This window comes from Lissotriton vulgaris, chromosome 5, assembly GCF_964263255.1.
Source record: "Lissotriton vulgaris chromosome 5, aLisVul1.2, whole genome shotgun sequence".
NCBI lineage: Eukaryota > Metazoa > Chordata > Amphibia > Caudata > Salamandridae > Lissotriton > Lissotriton vulgaris.
Window position 1 is genome coordinate 1,165,598,737 of NC_141693.1, and position 27,538 is coordinate 1,165,626,274.

At 46.8% G+C, this 27,538-nt stretch overlaps 1 protein-coding gene across 1 annotated transcript in view; it reads right to left on the reverse strand.

Moving 5' to 3' along the window:
- The window catches only part of CACUL1 (CDK2 associated cullin domain 1), a 410,130-nt gene that overhangs the window by 360,427 nt on the left and 22,165 nt on the right, over positions 1–27,538 (reverse strand). Inside the window, exon 2 of the mRNA XM_086922922.1 lies at positions 14,232–14,358. Coding sequence (XP_086779048.1) covers positions 14,232–14,358 — 127 coding nt within the window. The remainder of the gene's footprint in view (positions 1–14,231; positions 14,359–27,538) is intronic.

The window sequence follows — 27,538 nt, forward strand, 5'->3', positions numbered from 1 at the left end:
CTGGATCACACAATAATGGAGGGACCTCGTCCCAAGCATCAGATATGAATAATATCCTACAAGAGATACGGCAGGGATTTGCAACAGTAGGGGATAAAGTAGACCGGATGTCTTCCAGGATGGAAGCTATAGCTCAAAAGCTAGATGGGCACGAAGACCGTATCAAGGAGGCGGAGCGCCGGATTTCAGATGCAGATGATGTAGCAGCGGGCCATACCACCCAACTGACGAGAATGCAAAAGATCCTGCGCACAGTGGCGGCGAAAAATTAGGATTTGGAAGCCCGCAGTAGGCGTAATAACATCTGCGTCGTAGGCGTGCCAGAATCGACCAATACTGGTAGGACGGAGGACTATATAGAAAACTTACTGTTGTCCACTATTGGGAAAGAAGCATTCTCTGCACAGTTTATAGTAGAACGGGCGCACAGATCAGTTGGTCCACGGCCGACGACGGGCAGCCCCCCGCGACCCATTTTCGCCAAGTTACTAAATTACAGGGACCGCGACGCGGCACTCCGCGCAGCGAGACACACGCAGACATTGACACAAAATGGCGTCACTTTTTTGATTTATCCGGATTTTCACTCCTATGGTACAGGAAGAGCGGCGCAAGTTCATTGACGTCAAGAAGAAACTGAGAGCAGCGCAGGTAGACTACGCACTATTGTACCCGGCGAAACTTAGAGTGACGCAACAGGGGAAACAGATTTTTTGTGAACCCTCAACAAGTAGAAGATTTTGTCCGCACTCTGAATCGTTGGTCACGGCTGGTAGGGAAATCGGGGGCTTCTCAACATCCTGAACAAGAGGAAGACAATGGTGACATGGAGTGACTATTCCCCAGAATTCCTGCCTCAGGCTACAAGGCTTGTGTGGCAGACTGAAATGTGCCGGCGAGCAGAGGACTGAGGGGCAGTGAGATATCCTCTATTGACTCCTTTGCTAAAATTGAAGTTAATGTTCCAGGCTCCACTCCCCCCCCCCCCCCCCCCCCCCACCGTGGTACAGAGTGAGATGTTAGGGGGGATTAAGGGGAGCGGAGAGATTACGTAGCCACCTAGACATTGCCTCCAATGGGTATTCCCCCCTGAAAAGCAATGATACACTGTTGGGGAGAGGTGGGCTGTTATGTTTGTTGCAGTTGTGGGATAGGGGAGGGGGGTGGGGTCTTGATGCTGGCAAAATTGTGTTGCTTCAGTGGGAGGGGGTTTGGGGAGGGGCTAGTTGGGCTATTCACCTTGTGCAGGGAGCAATGTGTGAAGGAGCTTCCCACAGGGGAAAATGGTTAGTTATGGTAAGTAAAGTACAGCATCAGAAAAAAGTGTTACTACAAAGATCGTACGTAAATGCAGGATTGGGAACGCGTTGCGAGAGCCACACTTAAGCAGAAGATAGACGACAAACGCTATGGCTAATCCGACCATAGGTACACTAAACATGGTCACATGGAATGTTAGAGGGCTGGGAGATCCCAGGAAGAGAAGGCAGATATTGTCATACTTGGACAGGCACACTATACATATAGCTATGCTCCAGGAAACTCACTCTGCACGTCAGAAACAACAAGCATGTGCTGCTCGGTGGGCGGAGCATAGAGCCTTCTCTTCTTACTCTACATATGAACGGGGAACGGTGATATTGATAAAAAAACAGGTCACCTTCCGGATGGAGGGTACGACTGGGGATCCAGAGGGAAGGTATTGCCTTGTGTGGGGTCGGCTGGGCACCACAACAATCACACTTGCATGTAGCTATGGCCCAAATACAGATGACCCTAGGTACTTAGACACCCTTTGGGCAAAGATATTCGAATTCGATTCCACTCATGTCATATGGGGAGGGGATTTTAATGGGGCTTACAATCCCTGATTAGATAGGTCGCACCCCGCCCCCCACCACTACACTAAAGCGCAGGGAGTGTTGCAAGAAATTATCAATGCTTATCAGTTGACGGATGCCTGGAGACATAAGGTTCCTAGTGGGAGGGAAGGCACGCACTTTACGGCACAGGCACGCTCATGGACCTGATTAGACCTTTTTTTTTTTTTTTTTTAGAGTCCAGGGGGACGGTACCCGCGATAGCTGAAGCGCATCACCTGGCCCGGACCTATTCAGATCATGCACCGGTGGTGATGGGGCTATCCACTCCCAACTTTAGCACTCCTCGCAGTCCCTGGAGGCTACATGCCCCCACTCTACTTGACCCAGTGTTTCAGGAAGAGTTACAGAATGAAATCTGTGACTTTTTTTAACAAAATAAAGGCACAGTCGACAGTGTTGAAACTGTCTGGGAGGCATTTAGGGTAACCCTGAGGGGCTTTTGTATGGCTAAGGGGTCCTGTATCCTCAGGGATATCCTACAAACCCTAAGGGCCCTGGAGACGGAACTGAAAGCCATGGAGATGGAACTCGCGGAGGGTCCAAGGAGCGCCACACAACCGTCGTTCAGAGAGAAGCTTACAGAATATATGGAAGAAGCTCGCAGAGAAGTAGGATTTCTTGGAAATCATTGGGTAGCACAACAGTATGGTGAAGGGGACAGGCCCGGTAAGATCTTAGAGCAGAAGGTGGGGAAACCTTGATGTAGCACACATGTGAAGGAAGTAGAAGACCCAGATGAGGGAATATGCCAGGAGACACCTAACATACTCAATGCCTTCCTGAAACATTATAGAACGCTGTACACCGCTAGGGGGGCAGGTGCATTTGATTTAGATGCGTTTTTGTGAGAGGTGTCGTTGGGATGGCTCAGTGACTGGCAGAGGGCTTTTCTGTGTGCACCGTTCGAACTTGATGAGGTGCGAGAAGCTATCATTGCATTGCTGAGCTCCTCTTATCGCGGGACCTTGACCTAATCATCCTGACTGAAACATGGCTAACTGAATATTCGACACCCATAATGGACATTCTGGTTCCTCCCAACTACCACATTATCAGGCTCGACAGAACAGGCCAAATAGGTGGCGGAATCGCATCCATATACAGGAACAACCTCTCTGTTCAGAAAGTCAATTCCACATCCCTACCATCACCAACATCCTGGGAATACATCTGCCTCGACATTATTAGTGAGGGCAAACCGATATGCTCTCTTCACAGCATTTACCACCCACCCATGGACAACCTCACCTTTTCCCAACAAATCATGGATATGATCTCAACCAATTCCGGACGCCAGCTCACCCAAATATACCTTGGTGACTTCAACCTCCATTGGAACGACCGCAACGACGCGGTGGTAAATAGTCTTAAAAATTTCCTCGATGCCCTTAACCTCACCCAAATATGCAACAGCCCGACCCACGAGAAAGGCTCTACCATCGACCTGATCATCTCCAAAGAGGACTCTATCCAACTCGAATCCATCCAACCCTGTGACTGGTCAGATCATCATATTATCACATTCTTTATCAACGAAAAAGTCAAAGTCAACCCGGCGCAACTCTCCAAGCCCAAAGTCTGGAAAAGAGACTCGAAAAAGCTCAACCCAGGCTCTCTGCCCCCTAACAGTTGCAATCTCCTACTCCCTCCTGCAGGCGCCTCGGACGTCCAAACTCTGACGGACCACTATCTCAACACTATGACCTCTATAATTAATGAGGCTGCACCTATGCAGCTAAAAAGAGTCTCTACTAAAATCTCCAAACCATGGTACGACGGGAGTCTCAACGAAGATAGAAGAGACATGCGAATGGCAGAACGGACCTGGAGATCAGCCCCCTCCGCAATGCACCTAAAGGAGTTGAAGAAAAAGAGAAACGCCTACTTCAGGAAAATAAAACGCTCAAAATCGGACTTCTTCAGCCTCCAACTTAACCAAGCAAAAAACCGCCCGAGAAAACTGTTTGAGCTAATCAAATCGCAATCCAAGGAACAACCACAACCACAACACACTGGTCGTGAGGCACCCTCCTGTGAAGACTTCGCTGCTTTCTTTAGCCAAAAAACTGACAAAATAAAAAGCGATCTCCTCATTGACGCAAGCCTCTACTCCAAACTCAAATGCCTAGCACCCGCTGAACCAAAAAACAATGCTACATGGTCAACCTTTGACACATACTCGGAAGAAGAAATTGGCAAATTACTCAACACCCTGAAACCATCCAATCACCTCACGGACCCCCTCCCTGCCTTCGCAGTAAAAGACTTTACCCCTTTGCTTCTCCCTCTCTGGACTAAAATCATCAACAGCTCTCTCCAACAAGGAAACATACCTGACTCCCTCAAGGTTGGTCAGGTCACACCTCTACTAAAGAAACCAACAGCCGACCCCTCTGACCTCAACAATTACCGTCCCATCACCAATATCCCCACTCTCGCCAAACTGCTGGGAAAATGCGCACAACTACAATTGACTAAACACATTGAGCAATTCGATCTCCTCAACCCTCACCAGTCAGGCTTCCGAGCAGGACACAGCACAGAAACTGCTATGACTCACATAATTGACGACGCACTTCAAATGCTAGACCAAAACGACACCTGCCTCCTCATCCTTCTTGATCTCTCCTCAGCATTCGACACCGTTAAACAGGAGAATCTACTAGAACTACTAAACACAAGAATGGGCTTATCTGGAACTGTCCTCAAATGGTTCACTTCCTTTCTGCACAACAGGTCGCAGAAATTCAAGAGCAACAACCTGATGTCTTCGCCAATACCTGTAACGCTAGGCGTCCCCCAAGGATCCTCTCTATCCCCAACTTTGTTCAACCTAGTCATGGAACCTCTCACCACCTTGCTACAAGCATCCAATGTACACTTTCACATGTACGCCGATGACACCCAACTTTACCTCGAATTACAATCACCCAATGACATCCTGCTCCTGAACTCAACGATCAGATGCACCCAATCCTGGCTTGCCGACAATCACCTCAAACTCAATGCCCTGAAAACAGAGTTCCTTCTGATCTCACCTCCAGCGAAGATATCCACCACTCAACATTGGCTTAAACTCCTAACCGCACTCAATGTCCAACCCACCATCGTGGACTCAGCAAAATCCTTAGGTATAACACTCGACACCAATCTCAACATGCAGCAACATATCAGCCAGGCAACAAAGGGAGCGAACTTCCAGATCAATACTCTGAGGAAACTTAAACCCTACCTCCCAGCCAAAGACTTCCAAACTGCGGTACAAGCACTAGTCGTCCCACGAATTGAATACGGCAGCACCGCCCTCTGCGGACTCCCACTAACTACAACCGCACCACTAAAAGCGTCTCTAAATGCTGCAGCGAGACTCATCACTGGGTCAAAAAAGCACTCCCACATTACCCCCGACTTGAAGTCCCTGAATTGGCTGCCTTTTGAAGCCAGAATACATCTGAAAATCGCTTGCATGGCACACAAGGCGGTACACCTAAACTCAACCGGCTACCTTGCTCAGAAATTGACAATCTCTGGGGGAATCAGAAACACAAGAGGCACAAACAATCTTCTGCTGAAACCTCGAAGATTCCGGAAGGAAAAAACATACAAGCGCTCCTTCTCAGGAATGGCGCCTAGGATTTGGAACTCACTCCCTCCCGAAACCAGGCTTATCTCCTCCACTACACTCTTTAAAAAAAGAAGTAAAAGCTATCCTTATGGCTAAATACACTTGATCTACTATCTCGAACCCTATTAACACCCTGCACTGATCTGTATTACTTGCTTGGCCCCTTTACTTATTTGTATGAGTTGTCTTATCACTCACATGATTGGCTTTGCAGCCACCTATTTGTATTATTTGTACTGTATGATCTACTGATTTACCTATTTGACTTTGTTCCCTCATGTACCCTTCTGTACTGTATGATCTATTGATTTACCTATTTGACTTTGTTCCCTCATGTACCCTTCTATGTAAAGCGCTCTGATATCTGCGAAGATCTTGTTCGCGCTATATAAAACTTTGAAAATAAATAAATAAAATAATCATGAGTTTACAATCTGGAAAGGCCACGGGCACAGACGGCATACCGGCGGAATTTTATAAGACGTACATAGACTTGATGGCCCCTATTCTTAGGGAAGTCTACGAGGATGCATTGGACGTGGGTTACCTACCAGCATCCATGAGGGAGGCGCTTATCCTGTCCCTGCTGAAGTCTGGGAAGGAGCCCACAGAGTGTGATTCCTATAGGCCATTAGAACTCCTGAATTGTGATGCGAAAATTTTGGCCAAAATAATTGCAACACGCTTGGGCCTTTTAATGGAAAACCTGATATTACCTGACAAATCTGGCTTTGTACCTGGCAGGGCCACCTCCCACAACCTTAGGACACTGTTTGCCGTCCTGAATAACGTATCGCCTGACATACAGATGGCGGCCATTTTCTTAGACGCCACCAATGCATTCGACTCCATCGAATGGGACTATATTTTCGGAGTCATGGGGCGCATGGGGTTTCCCCCTTATTCCTGGCATGGATTAAATTATTATATTGCATGCCGGTGGCTAGGGTTCTGGTCACCGGCCACACAACCCAGACTTTTAACATTACCAGAGGGACGCGACAGGGGTGCCCCCTCTCCCCATTGCTCTTTGCAATAACCACGGAACCACTTGCGGCTACATTGAGGCAGCACCATAATGAGAAGGCCCTCAGATGTAATCTGCGTCAAGTGCTGATATCGCTATATGCCAATGACATCACGCTATATGTTCGAGACCCTCAGCACAAACTTAACCCATTGCTGAGAGAATTTATAGTATTTGGGCAACTCTCTGGAGTGCAAATTAACTGGGGGAAATAGTGTATTTTTCCATTGACCTCAGCTACGGCGCCTTTCCCCCCTCGATATTCCGCTGGAATGGTGTGATGATGAGGTTAAGTACTTGGGGATAAGAATCACCAGGAATAGAGAGGAACTTATAAGATTGAACTACGGTACGGCCATAGCTAGAATAACAGACTGTGTTACACGTTGGATAGCACTGCCCCTCTCCATGGCGGGACCGGCGTCGTTGATTAAGATGGTGGTGCTTCCCCTATCCCGGTACGTTTGTTTTTTAAGTCGCTTAAATCAGAGATGATACGGCTGGTGTGGGGGGAAAGCAGCCCAGATTGCAATGGGACGTGATGACAAGGCCTTATGAGAAGGGAGGGTTCGGTATTCCAAATTTTGAGCTATATTTTACCTGCGCACAGGTGCAGTACGCATGGTACTGGGTGAAGCAACCAACATATATGCCACAAGTGGCAGCAGAACATTGGCTGGCACACCCCACCCCAATAGAAGGAGCATTATATGTAGCAGCTACAAATAAAGACAGGGACTCCAATGCACTTACATGCACTATAGCAGCATGGAGACGGATACAGAACATGCTAGATATGCATATGGTCTATTCTCCCTTATTACCCCTTACCTACCACCCTGATATGCCGCTGTTGCAGGAGGGGGTTTTCAAGCAATTACAGCGGCGAGCTCAGGTGCACACTTGGGGGGACCTATACCATTCAGGCCAATTTCGAAGTATACATCACATGTTTCCAGAGATGCAAATAACACCATTGGATGTATTTATATATATTAGACTGAAGGCTGGGTTATGATCAATTACCCCCGAGTTCCCAACAGAACCGCCAGTTTTACTACCGTTACAACTCATACTTGAGAGAGACACACCCAAAAGATTGGTATCGGTGTTATATCACACGATCCATACACAAGTAGAGACGGCACCACCGACCTCGTCCAGGAGATGGGATGAGGAGCTGGGGTTGGTTCCGACTGATGAGCAGTGGGCGTGGAGCTGTATGTAGCCGACTTAGTTTAATCCATTATAAATTTTTACACAGACTGTACTATACCTCTGCCAAGATGCACAGATTCAATCTACGAGGGGATGACAGATGTGATATGTGTCGGGCAGAAGGGGCTTGGGGATGCCGTAAATGGATATTGGGAACAAGTATTTCGGGCACTGAGTGTAATGATTAATACGCCTGTAGTGGCTACACCGCTGATGGCATTACTGGGACATGTTAAACCACTCCGAACCGAGCACCGTTTGTTCACAGCACTGGCACTCCTCATGGCCAAGAGAAGGGTGGCGTGCCGCTGGGGCAGGGGGCGTGCCCCCAAATTCAAGGACTGGATCTCGGATCTGGTGATATGTCAGGAAAGATTACTAACATATGCAGAATTGATGCCATTAGCCTCTAGTCTAGGCCAAGGGATATATGGGCACCACTGCACTGCTACTTGTTGACACACCCACACGAAATTGAGAGATGAAGTATAGGGTGGCTGTAACGAGAGATATGGTGGATGGATAACCTCTAGACGGGATGTGATCTAATTGTCACTATATGTTCAAGCCGGACCGGGAGTGCTGTATAGCTGTAACTGGCGAGTAAGCTTAATACCCTAAGTTGAGTGAAGATTGTACATAGCTGACAGTGGACGCTGAAGACCAACTGCTGTATATGTTTTGTTATGACTCACCCATTCTTTGCATGTACTTAATGATGGCAATATTAATGCTGTACCACGAAGGTGATTTGACTGTTTAACTACAGGAGGTATGCGACGATCTACTAGTCCAGTTATATGTCAAGTACGCAAGTAAGATACTGATGTGGTAATGTTACCTTTAACAAAACAAAAAATGCCAATAAAAAAGGTTTAAAAAAAAAAAGCCAATTGTCGACCCAGCTGAGAGGCTGAACTGGTTCAATATTAAGATTGTTGTGGTTAGAAAAGATGCCATCCAAGGTGTGGCCGGCCCTATGGGTGGGAGATTGGACAAGTTGCTCAAATCCCTTGGATGTCATAAGGTCTAGAAGGTGAGCAGAATCATTGTCCTGTTTGTTTTCAAGATGTAAATTGAAATCCCCTAAAATAGTGTAATGAGCCGTGGTGGCAAAAGGTTTGAGGGTTTGGCCCTATGCCCTAAAGGACTGCATATCGGGAGGCCTGAAAAGTTACAGTTTTCGGATAGCTTAATTCCGAACATGGCTGCTTCCAGAAGAGAGCCTGGGGCATCTTCCACAATGCTAATGGTACATCAAAGGGAACCCCTAACCACCAGGGCTAGGCCGCCTCCTCTTCTGTTAGGGCGGTCGCATCTAAGAGTAATGTAGCCTAGAGGGACTGTGTCTGCCAAGTCGGGACCCGAGAGATCCTTGGCCCAAGTTTCAGTGATTAAAAAAGACAGTCCAGATTGAGTGTCTGGATGGTTAGGGCAATTTTGGTCTCGTGTTTGGTCATTGAGCAAACGTTTATCAATGCTCCCTTAAATGGGCTGGGTCCGCGTCCACCCTTGGTTTGTAATCATGAGCCTTTTCTACTCCTGGCTCCTGGGGCCGTCCCAGGGAACCCGGGATGGAGGCCCAAAAGGGTGTAGAGAAATGATAGTAGTGTATGCATTGTGCCTTGGCACACACATACAGCTCAAAATCTGGCACCTGGGCTACACCTTGTTCAAAAACAAGATTCAGTATTTCCCATTTTAATCTCTACTACCTGCCAGACCATATTTGATCTCAGCTTATTAAAGTGCTTTGGGAAGGGGAGAGGAATATTATTGAATAATAAGAGTTTGGGCAAAATCCCCATTTTCACTAGTGTCAAACTACCCGCCAACGATAAGAGCAATTTGATCCATCTAGTGATTTGGGCTTCAAACTTAGTGATCTCCACCCCATAGTGGTCTTTCAAAATCATCTACATAACTCTGCTACTTCAAACACCCAGGTATTTCACAGTGGATGTGTACAATTTTTTTAAGATAGTCTAAGATGCATTAAGATATGGACAAAGGGGAAAGCATTACTGGCTTAGCCCCATTGATGGCAATGCTGGAGAGGGCATCAATCCTCAGAAATTCACAAGTTAGTGGTGAGCCATTTAATGTACGATCCCCCGCATAAAGCGTAACAGTGTGAAGTCAGACTATGAGGCACATGGAAGTGAAGTCGATACCCCTGTTTGCAGAAATCTGATGAAGCCTAGCTGCCAGTCGTTCATTTGCTATAGCAAATAAGGATGGGTGACAGGGGATCCTTGCCGGATGCTCCTTGTGATGTTACAGGGTGATATCAACCCATTTAGCTGAATACGGGCAGAGGTTTTGTTAGTCAGGAGTTTCATCCATCTTATGAAACTAACAATGAAACACAGCACAGCCAGCAGCCTTGAAAGGTACTGCCACAAAAGCATAAAGCCAGGTGTTCAGTTGGTGGAGGAGGTGAGCAACAATTGTGTGGCGATTGTGAGATGTAGAGAACCCCAGAATAAATTCAGACAGAAGAATGGCCTAATAATCTTGGGCACCAGGGGATTCTATTCACAAGGATCTTGGCTAGAATGTTAATTAACAAGAGGACAGAAAAGGTCACATTTATCAAGTGTTTATCAGGTTTTGGAATCATGATCGTTCGAACTTCTCTGAGTGGGGCAGTTGAAAGGAAGAGTTCAAGTTTTCTATGCTTCTTCAAACATTGGCAAAAGTGATGGGGTTAATATTTGGTAAAACCCTTTATAAAACTGGACCATTTGCCTGCCCCAGGGGCTTTACCACTGGGCATACAGCTACCTACCTAGATTATTTCTTCGGGATTATAGTGCTGTCTAGATAATGGCAGTTAGTATCACCTAAACAGGCTATCTCAATGGCGTCTAAGTGTTGCAAATGCTGAACTGTTTAATGAAACACGCATCCCAAATAACCACTTGAAGCCTTTCATGAGAGAAAGCACTAGTGACAACTGGTGGTCAGGCTTAATGAATCTTTCAGCCACATTTCATCTCTTAATACTATGTCCTGCAGTACCCCCAGGGGCAGTGGGCATGTAAATGCTGCATATGTCAGATAAGCACACAATTCTAACAGCAGGGGGATGGTCTAGAAGGGTTCTGAGCAGATGTGCACACGGGAGGCCCACAACCCAACATCTTTGGGGGCAAGCCAGTAATCTATTCTAAACTAAATCTGTGTATGAAAGGCAAGTTCCTTCCCGCATATCCAGATGTCTAGTTCACTGTACGTTAACGTCATTGTTGGCAGCAATAATCTCACGCCATTGCTATGCTGCCATGTGAGGAGGTTGCCACATTGTTCTAGATCTGTCATATACAGTCAAGCACCTTTCTAACTATAATCACAACTCTTCTGGTATAGGAGAAAGAAACTATTTTGCACCCATTTTGGTACGTAATCTGGTCTCCATGTTTTGAGAAAGGTGTGTCTCGTGTACAAGGCCAATGTCTACCTCAGGTCTCTTGAGGAAACACCTGTCACGCTCTCCACAGATCATTCAATCCCCGGATGTTCTGGGTCAATCAATCTAATTGGGCACATCTCCTAATTGGGGAATGTCATGATCGACTCACTGAGATAATCTCCGACTCCCCCAACATGTCAGAAGTAGTAAGTAAACTGACCCACTCACCTCCCACCCACCCAAAAATGACTCCTATCTTAACCACCCACACACAAATGAAATGTGGGCAAGCCTACTTGGCAGAAAAACTGAAGAAGAAAAATTTCCATAGTGCGGCGCTAAAAAACCCAACTCGTAGTAAGTTGGTAGTCAAGGAGAAACAGAAGTTTGAAGTGCATATAAGTGGTCCTTGGGCTTTTATATGTGATGAAGGCAGAACTTCCAGACCCATTTTGTCATCAAGATGGCACATGACATGCCATCAAATGACTCCTCAAAAACAGAGGGTGTGGAGCGATCCCCAACACCCTACAATCGCACTAGTTTAAGGTAGCAGAGCGATGTGTAAGCCTTGAGCCCACAGATAAGGGTGAGCCCGTGGGATTCAGACAATTGCACTGCAAGGTGGCGTCAGACCCCGCTTGTGGGCCATGCTGGATGTAACCACAGTACACAATGATGCACTAAATACACCTGCACCACAATAATTTCTATTACCCAGTGCGCCTCATTCGGGGAAATATTTTATGGGGCCATGTGATAAGCCCTCATCCAAAGACAGCGTAACAAACTGAGAAATTTAACTCCAATAGGGATCAGCTTAAGACAAGCTACGCATTTCAAATTGAACAACAAACTGATCAAGTTACAAAACATCAACAATATATAGCATTATTAAAGCGGTTGGGGCAATTCTCAATTACTGTCACTAAGTGGACCCGGGAATACTCTTGAATTCTCTTCACAAGCATTGGACAGGTTATTCTGAAAAACATTGTTGGCATGCTAGGGGTCCGTAATGAAGTGCATGGATGACCATTAAATGGGATTGTTCAAATAGATGGTCTTTAGTTCTGCATAGATTGTTTTACAAGGAGGAGCGATCTACGAGCGTCTGCACCGCCATAGTGTTTGGGAATACTGAAATATTATTGCTGCTATCATTGAGATCGAGGCGCTCTCTGAGAAGTCACAGCACTGTGTGTCGTCCATGAAATTAAATCAGGTGAGCAATAATTGGGTGAACAGTGGCTTCTGTGGGGAGCACAAAGGCTCAGGGACTTCAAATATCACCTTTGGAATCAAGAGGAACCTTTGCCAAGGGAAGGAACTGGAGAAACTTAGGAGGAGTACAGCCCCTTTGCTGTTTGCTGTCTGGGCTTGGCCTGCAGTGGCTGTTTCTGCCAAGGAAAGGACAAGGACTTTGCTGTGTGCTGCGTCCCCTCCTTGAGGAAGATCTCCAAGGGCTTGAAATACAGTTTGCCTCTTGTTAATAAGTCTCCGACACACAAAATACTTCCTGCAATTTTGCTGGTGCTGCTGGACTCTGCCATCTGGGAGTCCTAGTCTTTCCTGAGGTGCCTCATGCAGTCAAAAGGCCTCAAAAGTGGGTTTTGCAGCTGTTCTGTGCAAAAACCAGCACAAAGCATCGCAAAACCGTGCAGGGTCTCTCAGAACTGACGCAGGGCGACGCAAAGCTGCGCCCTGTCGGGCGAAGTGAACCCTCGCCACGCAGCCCCCAGCACTGACGCCGGAAGTCGCGAAGCCTCGCAAAGCGACACCTCAACACCGGTGTGCAACACATCGCACTTGGACCCCAAGTCTACAAGAACACAAGGCCACAGTAAGAAAACAACACATCTCCTCCCCGCACAGTAAGAAACCGACGCATCACCTCTCCTTCAGTAAGGAACTGACACATCACCTCCCCTGCGTGGCAGTAAGGAAAAGATGCATCACCTCCCCTGGAGTAAGGAACCGCCGCATCACCTTCCCTGGGGATAAGAAACCAACGAATCACCTTCCCTGTGGCTGTTTTTGTTTGTGACTGACGCATCCAAGGTACTTTGTGTTGAAAGTGTTGCATCCATAGTTTACTATGGACAGAACGGTTTTTGCCTTCTAAGGATTACATTTTGATTACAGTATTGTCGATTTTTGTCGTTTTGGTCTTATTTGGTTTACATAAAGATTACTTATTTTTCTAAACTGCTGTGGTGTCCATTTGTAGTGTTTTCACTCTATTACTGTATGTATACATAAATGCTTTACACACTGCCTCTGAGATAAGCCAGTCTGCTTGTGCCAAGCTACCAAGGGGGTGGGCAGGGGTTATTTCAGGAGTGTATCCCAGTTACCCCGACTAGGAACAAGGGTCCCTACTTGGACAAAGGTGCAAACCATTGCCAACTAAAGACCCCCATTTCTAACAACGAGATTAAAATTAAAGTTAGAAGTCTAGCAGAAATGGCGAAAGTAACAAATGAAGTAACCAAAACAACCACTGGTACCTTCATGAAAGGGCCAAGACAGGTGGCCCAGCCCAGCGTCCTCTGGGTGTGGATGGGCCAGCCCTTGGCTTGGGATTCGCCAGGGCATGTCCCATGCTGCAGGAAACTACTGCACTTGATCAGGCCGTAGGAAGCAGATGGAATCCTGGAGGCCGAAGTCCACGCCCACCTCAGCAAAAATCACCACTGTGCATTTTTTCCAATTTTTCAAAATGTACCTAACCTCTGTCCAGAGAGGATACTCCAACATTTTGCACCTTTAGTCCAACAAAAGTTACTCTTTTGGTACTGCCCTTGATGCAGCAGAGCAAAGAGGTAACTAAGTGGTGGGTATGTACACAAAGTAAAGATACAAAGGAATTATAAGTGGATCGTTTGCACATTAATAGATAATAGTGTTAATTTAATACTATAAAAAAATTCACATCGCTATTCAACAGGTGTCAAATGGTCTCAATGAACAGTTAATGTCAGATAATGTCTGAAAACAGCACACTGAGGGCACAAGAATTTTTGCAACTCACCGTTATTTAGCATATGGCCACGCACTCACCTGTAAATCTGCTCATAGGAGATGGGAATGTAATCTCCGGGACTCTGGGTGAGAAGCTGCTCGATGGCGCTGTCTAGTTTTGGCCAATAGGTGCTCTTATAATCCTCAACAGTTATGACATTCATCACTAAAAGCGAAATGAGAGGAAAAGCATTTTATAAAAATTTTACAACACCCCATTAGAAATCAACCAGTTGATTTTATTATAATGTCAGCCCCAGCAGTTCACATTATCTCACTGAACCGTAATGTCGACCATTATACCAAACAGTGGAAGGAATTTCAGTCTGTAAACTGTTCTTCACTAGCTAGAAGGCTTAGTGTGCAATTGTTACCAGTTCACACATGCAAACCTTCGTTCTAATTCTCCATTCCCATTCAACATCATCTCAGCCAACAGGTCTCTATACACACTTAGCTAGGAAGAGAGAAAGAGGGTGTGGTGTAGTATGGGTAAGTGTGTGTGTTTTTATAGAAGTAGAACCTAGCTACAAATTAAGGGTGTTTCTGCTGCTACATACGCAAGCTTCCATAATCCAACTGAGTTCTTCCATTTAACACTGAAGGATAAACTACAGATTTTCAAAAGAATATTTTTGAGGGCATCGAATACATGCAACTATTCTTTTGCACACACAGGCCTGTGGGTGAGGGAGGGTGAGGGAGGGTGAGGGAGGGTGAGGGAGGGTGAGGGGGGGTGAGGGGGGGTGAGGGGGGGTGAGGGAGGGTGAGGGAGGGTGAGGGAGGGTGAGGGAGGGTGAGGGAGGGTGAGGGAGGGTGTGAGAGTGAGGGAGGGTGAGGGAGGGTGTGGGGGTGTGAGGGTGTGGGGGTGTGAGGGTGTGGGGGTGTGAGGGTGTGGGGGTGTGGGGGTGTGAGGGTGTGAGAGTGAGGGTGTGAGAGTGAGGGTGTGAGAGTGAGGGTGTGAGAGTGAGGGTGTGAGAGTGAGGGTGTGAGAGTGAGGGTGTGAGAGTGAGGGTGTGAGAGTGAGGGTGTGAGAGTGAGGGTGTGAGAGTGAGGGTGTGAGAGTGAGGGTGTGAGAGTGAGGGTGTGAGAGTGAGGGTGTGAGAGTGAGGGTGTGAGAGTGAGGGTGTGAGAGTGAGGGTGTGAGAGTGAGGGTGTGAGAGTGAGGGTGTGAGAGTGAGGGTGTGAGAGTGAGGGTGTGAGTGAGAGTGAGGGTGTGAGTGAGAGTGAGGGTGAGGGTGTGAGTGAGGGTGTGAGAGTGAGGGTGTGAGAGTGAGGGTGTGAGAGTGAGGGTGTGAGAGTGAGGGTGTGAGAGTGAGGGTGTGAGAGTGAGGGTGTGAGAGTGAGGGTGTGAGAGTGAGGGTGTGAGAGTGAGGGTGTGAGAGTGAGGGTGTGAGAGTGAGGGTGTGAGAGTGAGGGTGTGAGAGTGAGGGTGTGAGAGTGAGGGTGTGAGAGTGAGGGGGTGAGGGGTGAGGGGTGAGGGGTGAGGGGTGAGGGGTGAGGGGTGAGGGGTGAGGGGGTGAGGGGGTGAGGGGGTGAGGGGGTGAGAGGGTGGGTTAGGGGGTGAGGGGGTGAGAGGGTGAGAGGGTGTGAGAGTGAGGGTGTGAGAGTGAGGGTGTGAGAGTGAGGGTGAGAGGGTGAGAGGGTGACAACAACACCCTGAAAGAGTTAAGTGGCCACTATTCGAATGTTAATTGCTCTTATTCAGTATATTCACTGAACTCCAGACCCTACTGACGGCCCTCTCCGATGCCCCCTCCTGTGCCCTGTGGTCCTCTAATGCAACTTCACACAACATAACAGGCCAATACCGCAGCTTGAGCCAAATGTCAGAGCATGGTGGTCATTAGGAGGCGTAAGCGCTACACAAATGAGTCGTATTTTGGGCATGTTCGAAGAGATGAAAAGTTTGTGCTAAAGAAGGAAAAGATTGTGGCGGGCTGAAGGAGGGGGGGGCTTTATTTCTTGTTCACTACAATGAGTAGCTGCCGGGGTCCGTACCAGCCGGGTGCCTTGTCTTGGGATGTTGTGCACAGCATGCCTATGCAGAGAGGCAGGTCACCTGAGTGTACACACGCATGAGATTACATAGCTCCTCTACCTACCCGGGTCACTATGCGAAAGATTAACTACTGCGCTTTGAAGCGCTGCTTTGCAAGCAGAGCTATATAATTGAGTGATGTGCACATTCAAATGGTGCATGTGCTCTGTGGGTTACCATGGCTTCAGCGAGTAGGTAGTGAGCAGTAGATGCCAACGTGCCAGGGGCGGATTGGCACTGCGGGCACTCGGGCATGGGCCGAAGGGCCGGTGTCTCAGTGCACTCTGTGGGCCAGTTTTTCCCCCTTTACCAGTCCACAGAGAGCACTGACAGGGAGAGGAAAGCAGCTTCCCCGGTGTTCCATCGTTTTAATCTCCCCATCGGGATGATCTCCCTCTTCCCATAAACCCCGTAGGGGGATACCCACAGGGGAGAGCATCTAGTTAGCCCACAGCAGTATTTGTAAGCTCCCCTCTAAGTACCAAACCCAGGGGGAGATCATCTAGTTAGAATGTGGGCCAGTTCAGTGATGATCAGATGTGGCCTCTCCTTGACCCCCCTGCCCTGCCAAGCAATGCTGATGGTGGGCTGGGGAGAGGTGATTGTGTGCCAGATGCGGCCTCCCTGGGGGCCAGGTGTTGCTCAGGCCTATGAGCCATTTTCACCCCAGCCCCCCTGGGACCCACAGCCCAGAAACAGTGTTTGTTTTAACACCTCGCCCACAGCCCTTCATTCAGGGCATAGCAGGGAGGAAGAATGGGTCTCACTATGGGGGTCAGGTGATGTGGGGAACTGCACCATCTTCACCTTAGCCCCCACAGCCCATGGGTGGCCCAGAAGCTGCCTTTTTGCTTTAGCCCCTCTCCTGCCAAGCCATTGCCCTGAGGCAGTGAAGGGTTGAGTAATTTACTAATAGCTTGGGCCTCGCTGTTTTCAGGTGCTCCTGTGATGGAGGGCTGGGGAATTAAGAGAAAGGGGCCACACTGTTTTTCAGGTGCTCCTGCGCTGGAGGTCTGAGGAATAATTTTGTAATAGAAAGGGGCCTCGCTGTTTTCAGATCTCCTGTGCTGGAGGGCTGGGAGTATTTTTTAAGAGAAAGGGGCCTCGCTGTTTTCAGGTGCTACGGCACTGGAGGGGCTGGGAATAATTTGATAGCTTCCTCCAAAGAATATTTCGTGGTACAGAATCGAAAGCGGCTTTTAAATCAATAAAACAAACATAGAATCTTTGCTTCCTACTTTTGGCTCTCTCACCTAATAACGTTAATAAAATAAAATTCGTATGGGTTGATTCGCCCCTTCTAAACCCAGTTTGAAATTTAGGAATCAGCTCCTCCTGTGAGGCCCAAGTCTCTAACTCATCCAGCAAGTTGGATGAGTTAGAGACTTGGGCCTCACAGGAGGAGCTGATTCCCAAATTTAAAACTGGGTTTAGAAGGGGCGAATCAACCCATACGAATTTGATTTTATTAACGTTATTAGGTGAGAGAGCCAAAAGTAGGAAGCAAAGATTCGATGTTTGTTTTATTGATTTAAAAGCCGCTTTCGATTCTGTACCACGAACTATTCTTTGGAGGAAGCTACGGAATTGGGGTATTCCAGAGTCTCTATTAAAAATGATTATACTGTTATACTCCAACACCTAGGTTCAAATCAAAATAGGCAATGGTAAACATATGACCCAACGTTTAGCTACAAATGTGGGACTAAAACAGGGGTGTGTTTTGGCTCCTTGCCTTTTTAATCTTTTTATGGCTGATTTACCAGCCCATTTTAAAAAATATAAATTCGCATTCGCCTTTTATTCATGGTCAGGAAATCAAATATATACAATATGCAGATGACACGATTTTAATGAGCCAAACAGAAATAGGATTAAAAAGGATTAATTAACTCTTTTAATAGTTATGTTACCCAAAATGGTCTGACAATTAATATAAAAAAGACAAAGATAATGACTATGGGAAAAGGGAAGCCTAGGATTAAAGAGTGGAATATTAACGGTATGGTAATTGAAAATGTGAAATTATACAAATACCTTGGAATCACGTTTGACGATGGTTTGATTTTTAGACAGCATTTTAACAATCTTGAAGCCAGGGGTTGCTCACTTGCATTTGCTTTTAGAAAATTAAGAGAAACTATTATGCCCCAATTACGACCATCTGATAAAGGTGATGTGAGCAAAATTAATGCCATCTTTGGAATATTGCTCATTCATCTTTAGGGGCAAAGACGCGAAAGTGCTCGACAATATAGAGATTAGAATATATAAAACTGTTTTTAAAATCCCCAAATATATTAGTCGAGCAAACATAAGACTGGAATTTGGTTTGAAAAACCAATCTCTAAGGCGTCAATCTACATTCTTGAAGTCTCTTTTAACATTAGTCCGTTCAGAGGAAGGTTCACTGGCAAAGCTATGCTGGCTTGAAATCTCAGAAGGGGAATATTAAAAAAATTGGCAGCTGTATTTTAATGAATGCATAAGTAATTTTGACTGCTCTAATTTGGCTGATGAAATGAGGAGCAGGATAGTTTTTAAAAAAGAAATGAATCAAATGGCTGCATTATTAACGACTATAGCGGACAAGGAGGAATTAAGGAAAAGAAGTCATTTCTGGACAGTTGCTAACTCTTTCGGTAGGCTGTCACCTCAATCTTACTTGTCTTATCATTTAAAACCTAGGCTTAAGAATAAATTTATGTATTTAAGGCTGGGAAGATATCCGACAAAGGATGGTATACCAAAATGGGAAAATCAATGGGTATCGAGCATTTGCAGGCTTGTAGTCAAAGGGAGGAAACACTAACACACATTGTAACCTTATGTCCAGCTTTGGCAGAGGCCCGGAAGTTGATCCTAAAACCAATTTTTAATGAACTAGGAATTAGAACATGCAGGCAAGCAATTATTACCTGTTTGAGTGGGGCCAATATAAAACTTATTTATCACTTTGTTAAGTTCATTATTATTGCTGAGAAGAAACTCAAAGACGAAGAACAAGTAAATAACTATTTATCGCGATCCAAAATAATTAAAGAAACTTATTTTAAGAATTGTTTAAATCAAAATGTATGCCAGTTGAAGGGTCTATTAGTATAATTTACTATAGTTATGCAAATTGCACTTTACTATAGCTTGCAAATGGAAAACAGCAAAAAATTTATACTAGTATTTCCTACTGCTAACACTTGTCACTTTAGTTAAATGCTGCTATAACAGTGATTGCTGCTAATATATTGTACTCTAGTTAATACATGTACTTTAATCAGTGTGTAAACGTTTAAACAATATTATGGAATGGACTGTATTAACCCCTTCCCTGCTGGCCCGTTTCCGCCCCCGTGCTGTAAACAAACGAACAGGGGCGGGCCATGACGAACCCCAGCCGTCATCAGCACACGAGCACCGTAGTGCATGACGGCTGGGGTTCGTCACCAGCATGGAAGGGGTTAATGCAATTTTAGATGATCATTTTAAGATGATAATAACTTTGTGCATAGTATAAGTTTGTTTATGTAGGTTGATTTTATCTATTCTTGTTTGTAATGATTTTAATTAATCAACAAATAAATACTTACTTACTTACCGTCAGTGCCCGGGCCAAATTGTGATCCCAACCCGACCCTGCAACGTACTTGTTATGTTTGATTTTTTTTTTAGCCACAAGTCAAGGGCGACAACCAGTTCCATTCTTAAAGACGGACCTTACACATCATTTAAGTTTGTTTACAAAACTACGGAGACAGGGCGGCCCTGTTTCTCTGTAATATATGGTGCCTTCCTTGTGACTCGGAGCAGTTCCAAACAGATGACACCAAAATGTCAGGCGGGATTCTGTGGATGCGGTATCATGGCTGACGAGGAGGCGCTGGTGCCGCGCGCTGCTGTAATGTCCTATGTCCAGTCCCCTAGGTGCCCTTCTGTGCTCACAGGAGCTACACCCAGGGCGGCTGAAATTATGCATCAAGGATCAGGCAAAAATTATGCGGCAAGAAAAGGCAACATAAAAGACATAATGCCACACATTTGGATATTACTTCATTATGTTTTCATGTCTACACATGTTAACACCAGCTATGCAAGGTTTGACTTCATTAGTACCAGTTTAACATCGGCATGCAGCAAAAAGCAACTTTAATAACTCTTAATCCGTTTGAGCCAATTTTTTTGTGGTTGTTAAAATAAGCAAATTAGGCAGCAGATAGAGTATTAGGTAGCAAATATAGTATGTGGCAATTACAGTAATTCCATAATTATGCGGAAAACTTTGCGCCCAAAGAACAGCATACTTCCAGTGCCCCTGGCTGCACCTCCCTTGAATGTCGTAGCACAGACAAGCACAGGTGACGTTCAGCTGCAGAGGCAGTATTTCGTTTCTTTTCTAGCACTTTAAATTTTTGGCGGAAAGTGAAGGGAGGCCGGCGCTGAAGTAATTGTGACATAGCTGCACAAAGCGGGGATTAGGCCCTGGTCGCCGTGCCTCGACCCCCGTTTCTGGCCCCTCCTTCATTGCTTGAATCAATGTTGTACTGTTCCTTAGAACATTAACAATCGTTAGCAGAGCTTGCTTTAGGCAGTACGTTTTCAGAATAAGGATCATATGCGTAAATATTGTATTGTTCTCGAAAGTTTGAACATTACAAAATTGTTGTAAATAAGAGAATAAAACGTGGATGAACTTTGGCAATACTAAGGAGTACGAGTGATTATGTTTCTCAAATGTGCATATAGCTGTGCAACTCTTCTGTGGCACGGGACACGCGTGCCACAATTCAGCGGTGTTATATATTGCTGCGCAAAGGAACGGGCGCAGAAAGTGTGTTTGCACGCTAAACTGGATTAAAGCGGACGAATACTAAATCAAGGCAAACCAAAGGGAGTGCTTCAGACCTTTTCGGATTGATTATATTACATTCCGTTCTGACCCTGGATGCACCCATGAAATAGACACAACCGTTATAAAGACATCATGTGATCACGTTGAAGATTCACCGTACAATAGTGTCAACAAGGAAATACGATTGAAAATGATTTGTTACATCATATCATTTTGCAAAATTATCAATTAATGAGTGTGTTGCATTTATTTAGTTACGTTTAGTCAGGTCTCAGTTCATATTTTTTGAGTTTACGGTGGTGGGATTAGAGATTCACATCACAGAGGCCACACAGCTGGTGAAGGTAACGTTTAGTTTAACAAGCATTGGAAATGCAATAGGGCTCGCATTAGGAAAGTTTGAGCTATTGGTCTTATAAATGTTTTTTTTATTTATGTGTTATTTTTTCAACTATTTAAATTAATAGCGTTGTCATTTACAATGGCAATAGTTATAACTTTCGCAAATGTGACACCTACAGCATTTGTAATGCAACATATTTTGTATTTAAGTGACTTAGATGTATTGATATTACAAATAACAATGCTTTGAATTTTTTTAAATAATTAATACTTAAATAATGTATTTCATTTGTAATGACAATAGCTTAAATTTTTGTAAATAACTTTTGTGAAGATTATGTTCAGTGTTTTTTATTGTGACGAAAATCCGAGAACAGAAGTGAAATATTAACATCTTTTTGTGATTTGTAATAAAGCGTGAAAGCTTGAAAACAGCTTGAAACATTGAAAGAACATATTTGAACCAGTGATGCTGTGGTGGTGCTGAGTGATGCTGTGCTTGCGCTGAGTGATGCAGGTAGATGGTTGCTTGTGGGTTGAAGGAGAGATTCTTACAAAACACCACACCTAAATTACATATTCCGATTCTGCTGCTGGCCATGCACCCACTGACATAGGAAATACTGAGTTTTACAAGAAGCCAATGAAAGAAAATACATAGTCTCTTATTTTCAGGTTTATGATGAGTCTACCACCTGAAGCAGTAGGGTTTAAATACAGGTAGAACACCTATAGCATTTGTAATGCAACATGTATTGATATTACAAATAACAATGGCTTTTAATTTTTTTAAATAATTAATACTTAAATAATGTATTTAATTTGTAATGGCAATAGCTTAAACTTTTGTAAATAACTTTTGTGAAGATTATGTTCAGTGTTTGTTATTGTGACGAAAATCCAACAGAAGTGAAATATTAACATCTTTTTGTGATTTGTAATAAAGCGTGAAAGCTTGACAACAGCTTGAAACATTGAAAGAACATATTTGAACCAGTGATGCTGTGGTGGCGCCGAGTGATGCTGTGGTGGCGCCGAGTGATGCTGTGGTGGCGCCGAGTGATGCTGTGGTGGCGCCGAGTGATGCTGTGGTGGCGCCGAGTGATGCTGTGGTGGCGCCGAGTGATGCTGTGGTGGCGCCGAGTGATGCTGTGGTGGTACTGTGGTGGTGCTGAGTGGTGCTGAGTTATGCTCTGGTGGAGCTGAGTGATGCTGTGGTGATGCTGTGGTGATGCTGTGGTGATGCTGTGGTGATGCTGTGGTGATGCTGTGGTGATGCTGTGGTGATGCTGTGGTGATGCTGTGGTGGTGCTGTGGTGGTGCTGAGTGATGCTGAGTGGTGCCGGGGTGGTGCTGAGTGGTGCCGGGGTGGTGCTGAGTGGTGCCGGGGTGGTGCTGAGTGGTGCCGGGGTGGTGCTGAGTGGTGCCGGGGTGGTGCTGAGTGATACTGGGGTGATGCTGTGGTTGCGCCGAGTGATGCTGTGGTTGCGCCGAGTGATGCTGTGGTTGCGCCGAGTGATGCTGTGGTTGCGCCGAGTGATGCTGTGGTTGCGCCGAGTGATGCTGTGGTTGCGCCGAGTGATGCTGTGGTTGCGCCGAGTGATGCTGTGGTTGCGCCGAGTGATGCTGTGGTTGCGCCGAGTGATGCTGTGGTTGCGCCGAGTGATGCTGTGGTTGCGCCGAGTGATGCTGTGGTTGCGCCGAGTGATGCTGGGGTGGCGCGGAGTGATGCTGGGGTGGCGCGGAGTGATGCTGGGGTGGCGCGGAGTGATGCTGGGGTGGCGCGGAGTGATGCTGGGGTGGCGCGGGTGGCGCGGAGTGATGCTGGGGTGGCGCGGAGTGATGCTGGAGTTCCGCGGAGTGATGCTGGAGTGGCGCGGACTGATGCTGGGGTGGCGCGGACTGATGCTGGGGTGGCGCGGACTGATGCTGGGGTGGCGCGGACTGATGCTGGGGTGGCGCAGACTGATGCTGGGGTGGCGCGGACTGATGCTGGGGTGGCGCGGACTGATGCTGGGGTGGCGCGGACTGATGCTGGGGTGGCGCGGACTGATGCTGGGGTGGCGCGGACTGATGCTGGGGTGGCGCGGACTGATGCTGGGGTGGCGCAGAGTGATAATGTGGTGATGCGGAGTGATGATGTGGTGATGGTGAGTGGTGCTGAGTGATGCTGTGGTGGCGATGAGTAATGCTGTGGCGTTCAGTGATGCTGTAGTGGCGCATAGTGATGTTGTGGTGCCCCTGAGTGATGCTGTAGTGGTGCTGAGGGGAGCGGGACGAGAGGAGAGGAGAGAGGTAAGAGGGTAGAGAGTAAATAGGAGAAGAGAGGTGAGAGAGAATAAGAGAGGTGAGAGAGAATAAGAGAGGGGAGAGAGGAGAGTAGGGAGGTTGAGTGAGGAGAGGGGAGAGTGAGGAGAGGGGAGAGTGAGGAGAGGGGAGAGTGAGGAGAGGGGAGAGTGAGGAGAGGGGAGAGTGAGTGAGTGAGTGAATGAATGAATGAATGAATGAATGAATGAATGAATTCAGATTTCTAGAGCGCACATAGCTGCCCTGAGGCATCCAAGCGCTAAGCATACCAACTGAAGTTCGAGTTAGGGAAAGGCAGATTCAACTCCATAGTTATGTAGTAAACAGGAGCGTTTTCAGCTGTTTGCGGAAGGAGAGAATATCGGGATTAGATCTAAGATGCTGAGGCAGGGCGTTCCACCTCTTAGCCACATTGTAGGAGAAGGAACGGCCTCCGGACCTTGATTTCTTTATTTGCAGCACAATGGCTAGATTTGCAGAGGTGGAGCGCAGCTGTCTTGTGGGGATATAGGGTGTGATGAGGGGAGATTGATTGCTGGGCCTGGAGACCAGAAGGTCTGGTGTGCAATACAGAGTGATTTGAAGTTTACTCTTTCCTTTACGGGGAGCCAGTGCAGTTTCCTCAGTCCGGGCTTTACTGAGGATCTGCGGGGGATTTGTAAAAGCGTTCTGGCTGCGCAGTTCTGTATTAGTTGCAGTTTGCATAAGGTGAAGTCAGGAGCTCCGAGATACAGTGCATTCCCATAGTCCAGCCGCGATTGGATCAGGCCCAGAAGCACGGTTTTTCTTGCTTCAAAGGGGAGTAGAGGCAGGATCTTCCTGATGACTCTCAGGAGTAGAGGGGAGATGGAGAGGAGAGGGGAGATGGAGAGGAGAGGGGAGATGGAGAGGAGAGGGGAGATGGAGAGGAGAGGGGAGATGGAGTGAAGAGAGAGGGGAGTGAAGAGAGAGGGGAGTGAAGAGAGAGGGGAGTGAAGAGAGAGGGGAGTGAGGAGAGAGGGGAGTGAGGAGAGAGGGGAGTGAGGAGAGAGGGGAGTGAGGAGAGAGGGGAGTGAGGAGAGAGGGGAGTGAGGAGAGAGGGGAGTGAGGAGAGAGGGGAGTGAGGAGAGAGGGGAGTGAGGAGAGAGGGGAGTGAGGAGAGAGGGGAGTGAGGAGAGAGGGGAGTGAGGAGAGAGGGGAGTGAGGAGAGAGGGGAGTGAGGAGAGAGGGGAGTGAGGTGAGAGGGGAGTGAGGAGAGAGGGGAGTGAGGAGAGAGGGGAGTGAGGAGAGAGGGGAGTGAGGAGAGAGGGGAGAGAGGAGAGAGGGGAGAGAGGGGAAAGAGAGGGAGGGGAGAGAGGGATTGGAGAGTGAGGAGAGGGGAGAGTGAGGAGAGGAGAGGGGAGAGGGGGGAGAGGGGAGTGAGGGGGAGAGGGTATTTCGATTTCGTGTGTAATTATTATTTTAGAAGTCCCCAAATAGAATTCAATAAGAATATTAGACTTATTTCTTATGTTATATGTTTTCATCTTTCTATGTGAATCAGATCTTTAATAGGGAGTAACAGGCTCGGACAAGTCATGAGTTGAGGTGTCTCTCCATCTCGCGTCTTTAATCTTGCAGTTTCATTTCTTTTGCGGCCTTTAAAGATACTTGAACCTCCGCATGTATATGTCACGTTTGCAGCTGGGGTGACTCGAGTCTGAGCGCTGTGGATAAACCGCAGCCTCTGCCTGTCTTTTCAATGAACCTTCGACCGAAAGCTGATAGTCTGAGTTCTAATCATGCAGTGCCTTCAGGGGGCTGTAAAGGGGTCCCCGAGCTGTTGGATACACGAATAAAACGAGCCTCCTTCACAAGGAAAGTCACGAGGTTGAGAGTGAAAGGCCGCTTGGGGCCATGGCGTCATGCACCAGCCCCATATGCACGGCGTACGCTTTGACCGTGCACGGCTCACCAGCTGAGGGTATCACCGCCTGGACTAGAGTAGATGATCTGAATTGCCACTGCTGGTGCAAGCAGAGCTTTTTCACTCGCCCCTCCTCCTTTCCACTTCACCTTTGAGCACTAGTGTGACATTCGTCCGATGAACACATTACTAATGAATAACATTAATTCATGGTAAGATGTACCAGCGTAGCTGTGATAGTTCAGGGGCTCCCCTCCCCATCTGACCTGGGGGGGGAGGGGGTGTCTCTCAAAGGGGCGTGGCCGATGCAGTTAAGAGTGTGGCTTAAAACACCCCAGTTAAAAACCTGTGCAGATCATAGAGTGCCGCCTGACTGGCATTTTGCTGCCTCTGTGATTGCATCTAGATTTATAATACAAAAAGTAAGTTTACCTACAACAAGCTAGCGTTATTGGCTTTGTCAAGGGCTGTTAGTTGCATAAGATAAATAAGCAACAATATTCGCTTTGTGGCATCTAGTATTGACAATACTTCCGTTCTGGATTGATGAGACTGTGAAAGAATATTAATGTTTTCTGCGGTCTCCCTCGATTAAGAAGTTTGAGACGAAATTATATGTGAAGCTCGGTAAAATGAGCGTGTCCTGAAAGCAAAGGCTTGAGGATGCATTTGTGCAGAAGCAGAAATAGTTTAGGGTAGAATAGGGGAGAGTAAGGGTGACGAGACACACGGGGAGCAGCAGCCTTTGATGTGCAGGCTGGCCGTGGGCAGTGAATAATTAGGGGAGGAGAAAACACTTCTTCCATCTTCCTAAAACGCACTTCATCCTGCCCACTACCTTTCATTGCAAGCTATTCCTGCCCACAAGAAAATGTAGGCGACATATTTGTCCTGTTTTCATTGTCTTTAAATAATTGATGCAATGTTTCTCTTTGCAAGTCTGAGATCAGACAAACAGCAGCCGTGAGATGCAGCGAAGCCGAGCCCCCTTGATGTGCAGTTGAAGTGTAAGGCTGCCTAATGTAAAATGATGGCGCTATTTATCTTGCGCTGTTCGCATCGCAAACCCCCCGCCACTGTTAATGATATCAGAGCCAGTGTCTCTATCTGTAAACTTAATCAGTATGCAAACGTATGTCACCATGATGGGTGGTGACTTGGCTGAATGCGCTTTCTTTGTTTATGGTAAATGAGCGCAATCATTTTCAGGGTTGTGGGCAAGCCATGCATGTTTTATTCTCCATCCTTTTCTATTTTGGCTTCTTCCCCCATACTACCTGCCCATATCCCTAAGATACCCACGGGGAACCCCCTTCTCTGTTCACTTATTCTCCATCTGGGCCTGCGCGGTGCACGATAGTGATGAAAGACCATGCTCCCCCTTTGGATGTTCTTAGGGCACCACCGGCTCAGTGCGGATGAAATGGTCACCCGTCCCCGCACTGCCATATCCGCCACAGCTTGACAACCACATTATTTCCCTAGAGGCAGAGCCATTTTTCTGTCCGCTGCAGCACTGCGTGTGAAGCTGTACAGAGACCCTCCAAGGAGCTGAGCTCGAGCGACCAGGTCAGGGCGAGATAAAAAGTGCACATAATCCGGGGTAAGGACCATGAAAGAACAGGTTATTGATTTGTATTTAAACGCTGTTTAGTATCTCCCTTAAGAGAACGGCAAGTCTCCGACCTAAGTCCCTTTTCCATTGAATTTTATTTTTTTATTTCTTTACATTGAAAGCAATGCAGCACCCACGCTTTTGATCAGGAGGTTTAAAACAAAAGTGCCGGTACCGCATTTGTAAAAGGCATGCGACAACGAAGTGGTGCCAGGTAGGGGGAAGTCACTAACATATGATCCGCCAGGGCAAACCCAGCATAAAACAGTTTTAGACCCATATGAAATGCGCTGGATAAAAGGAGACACGGCCT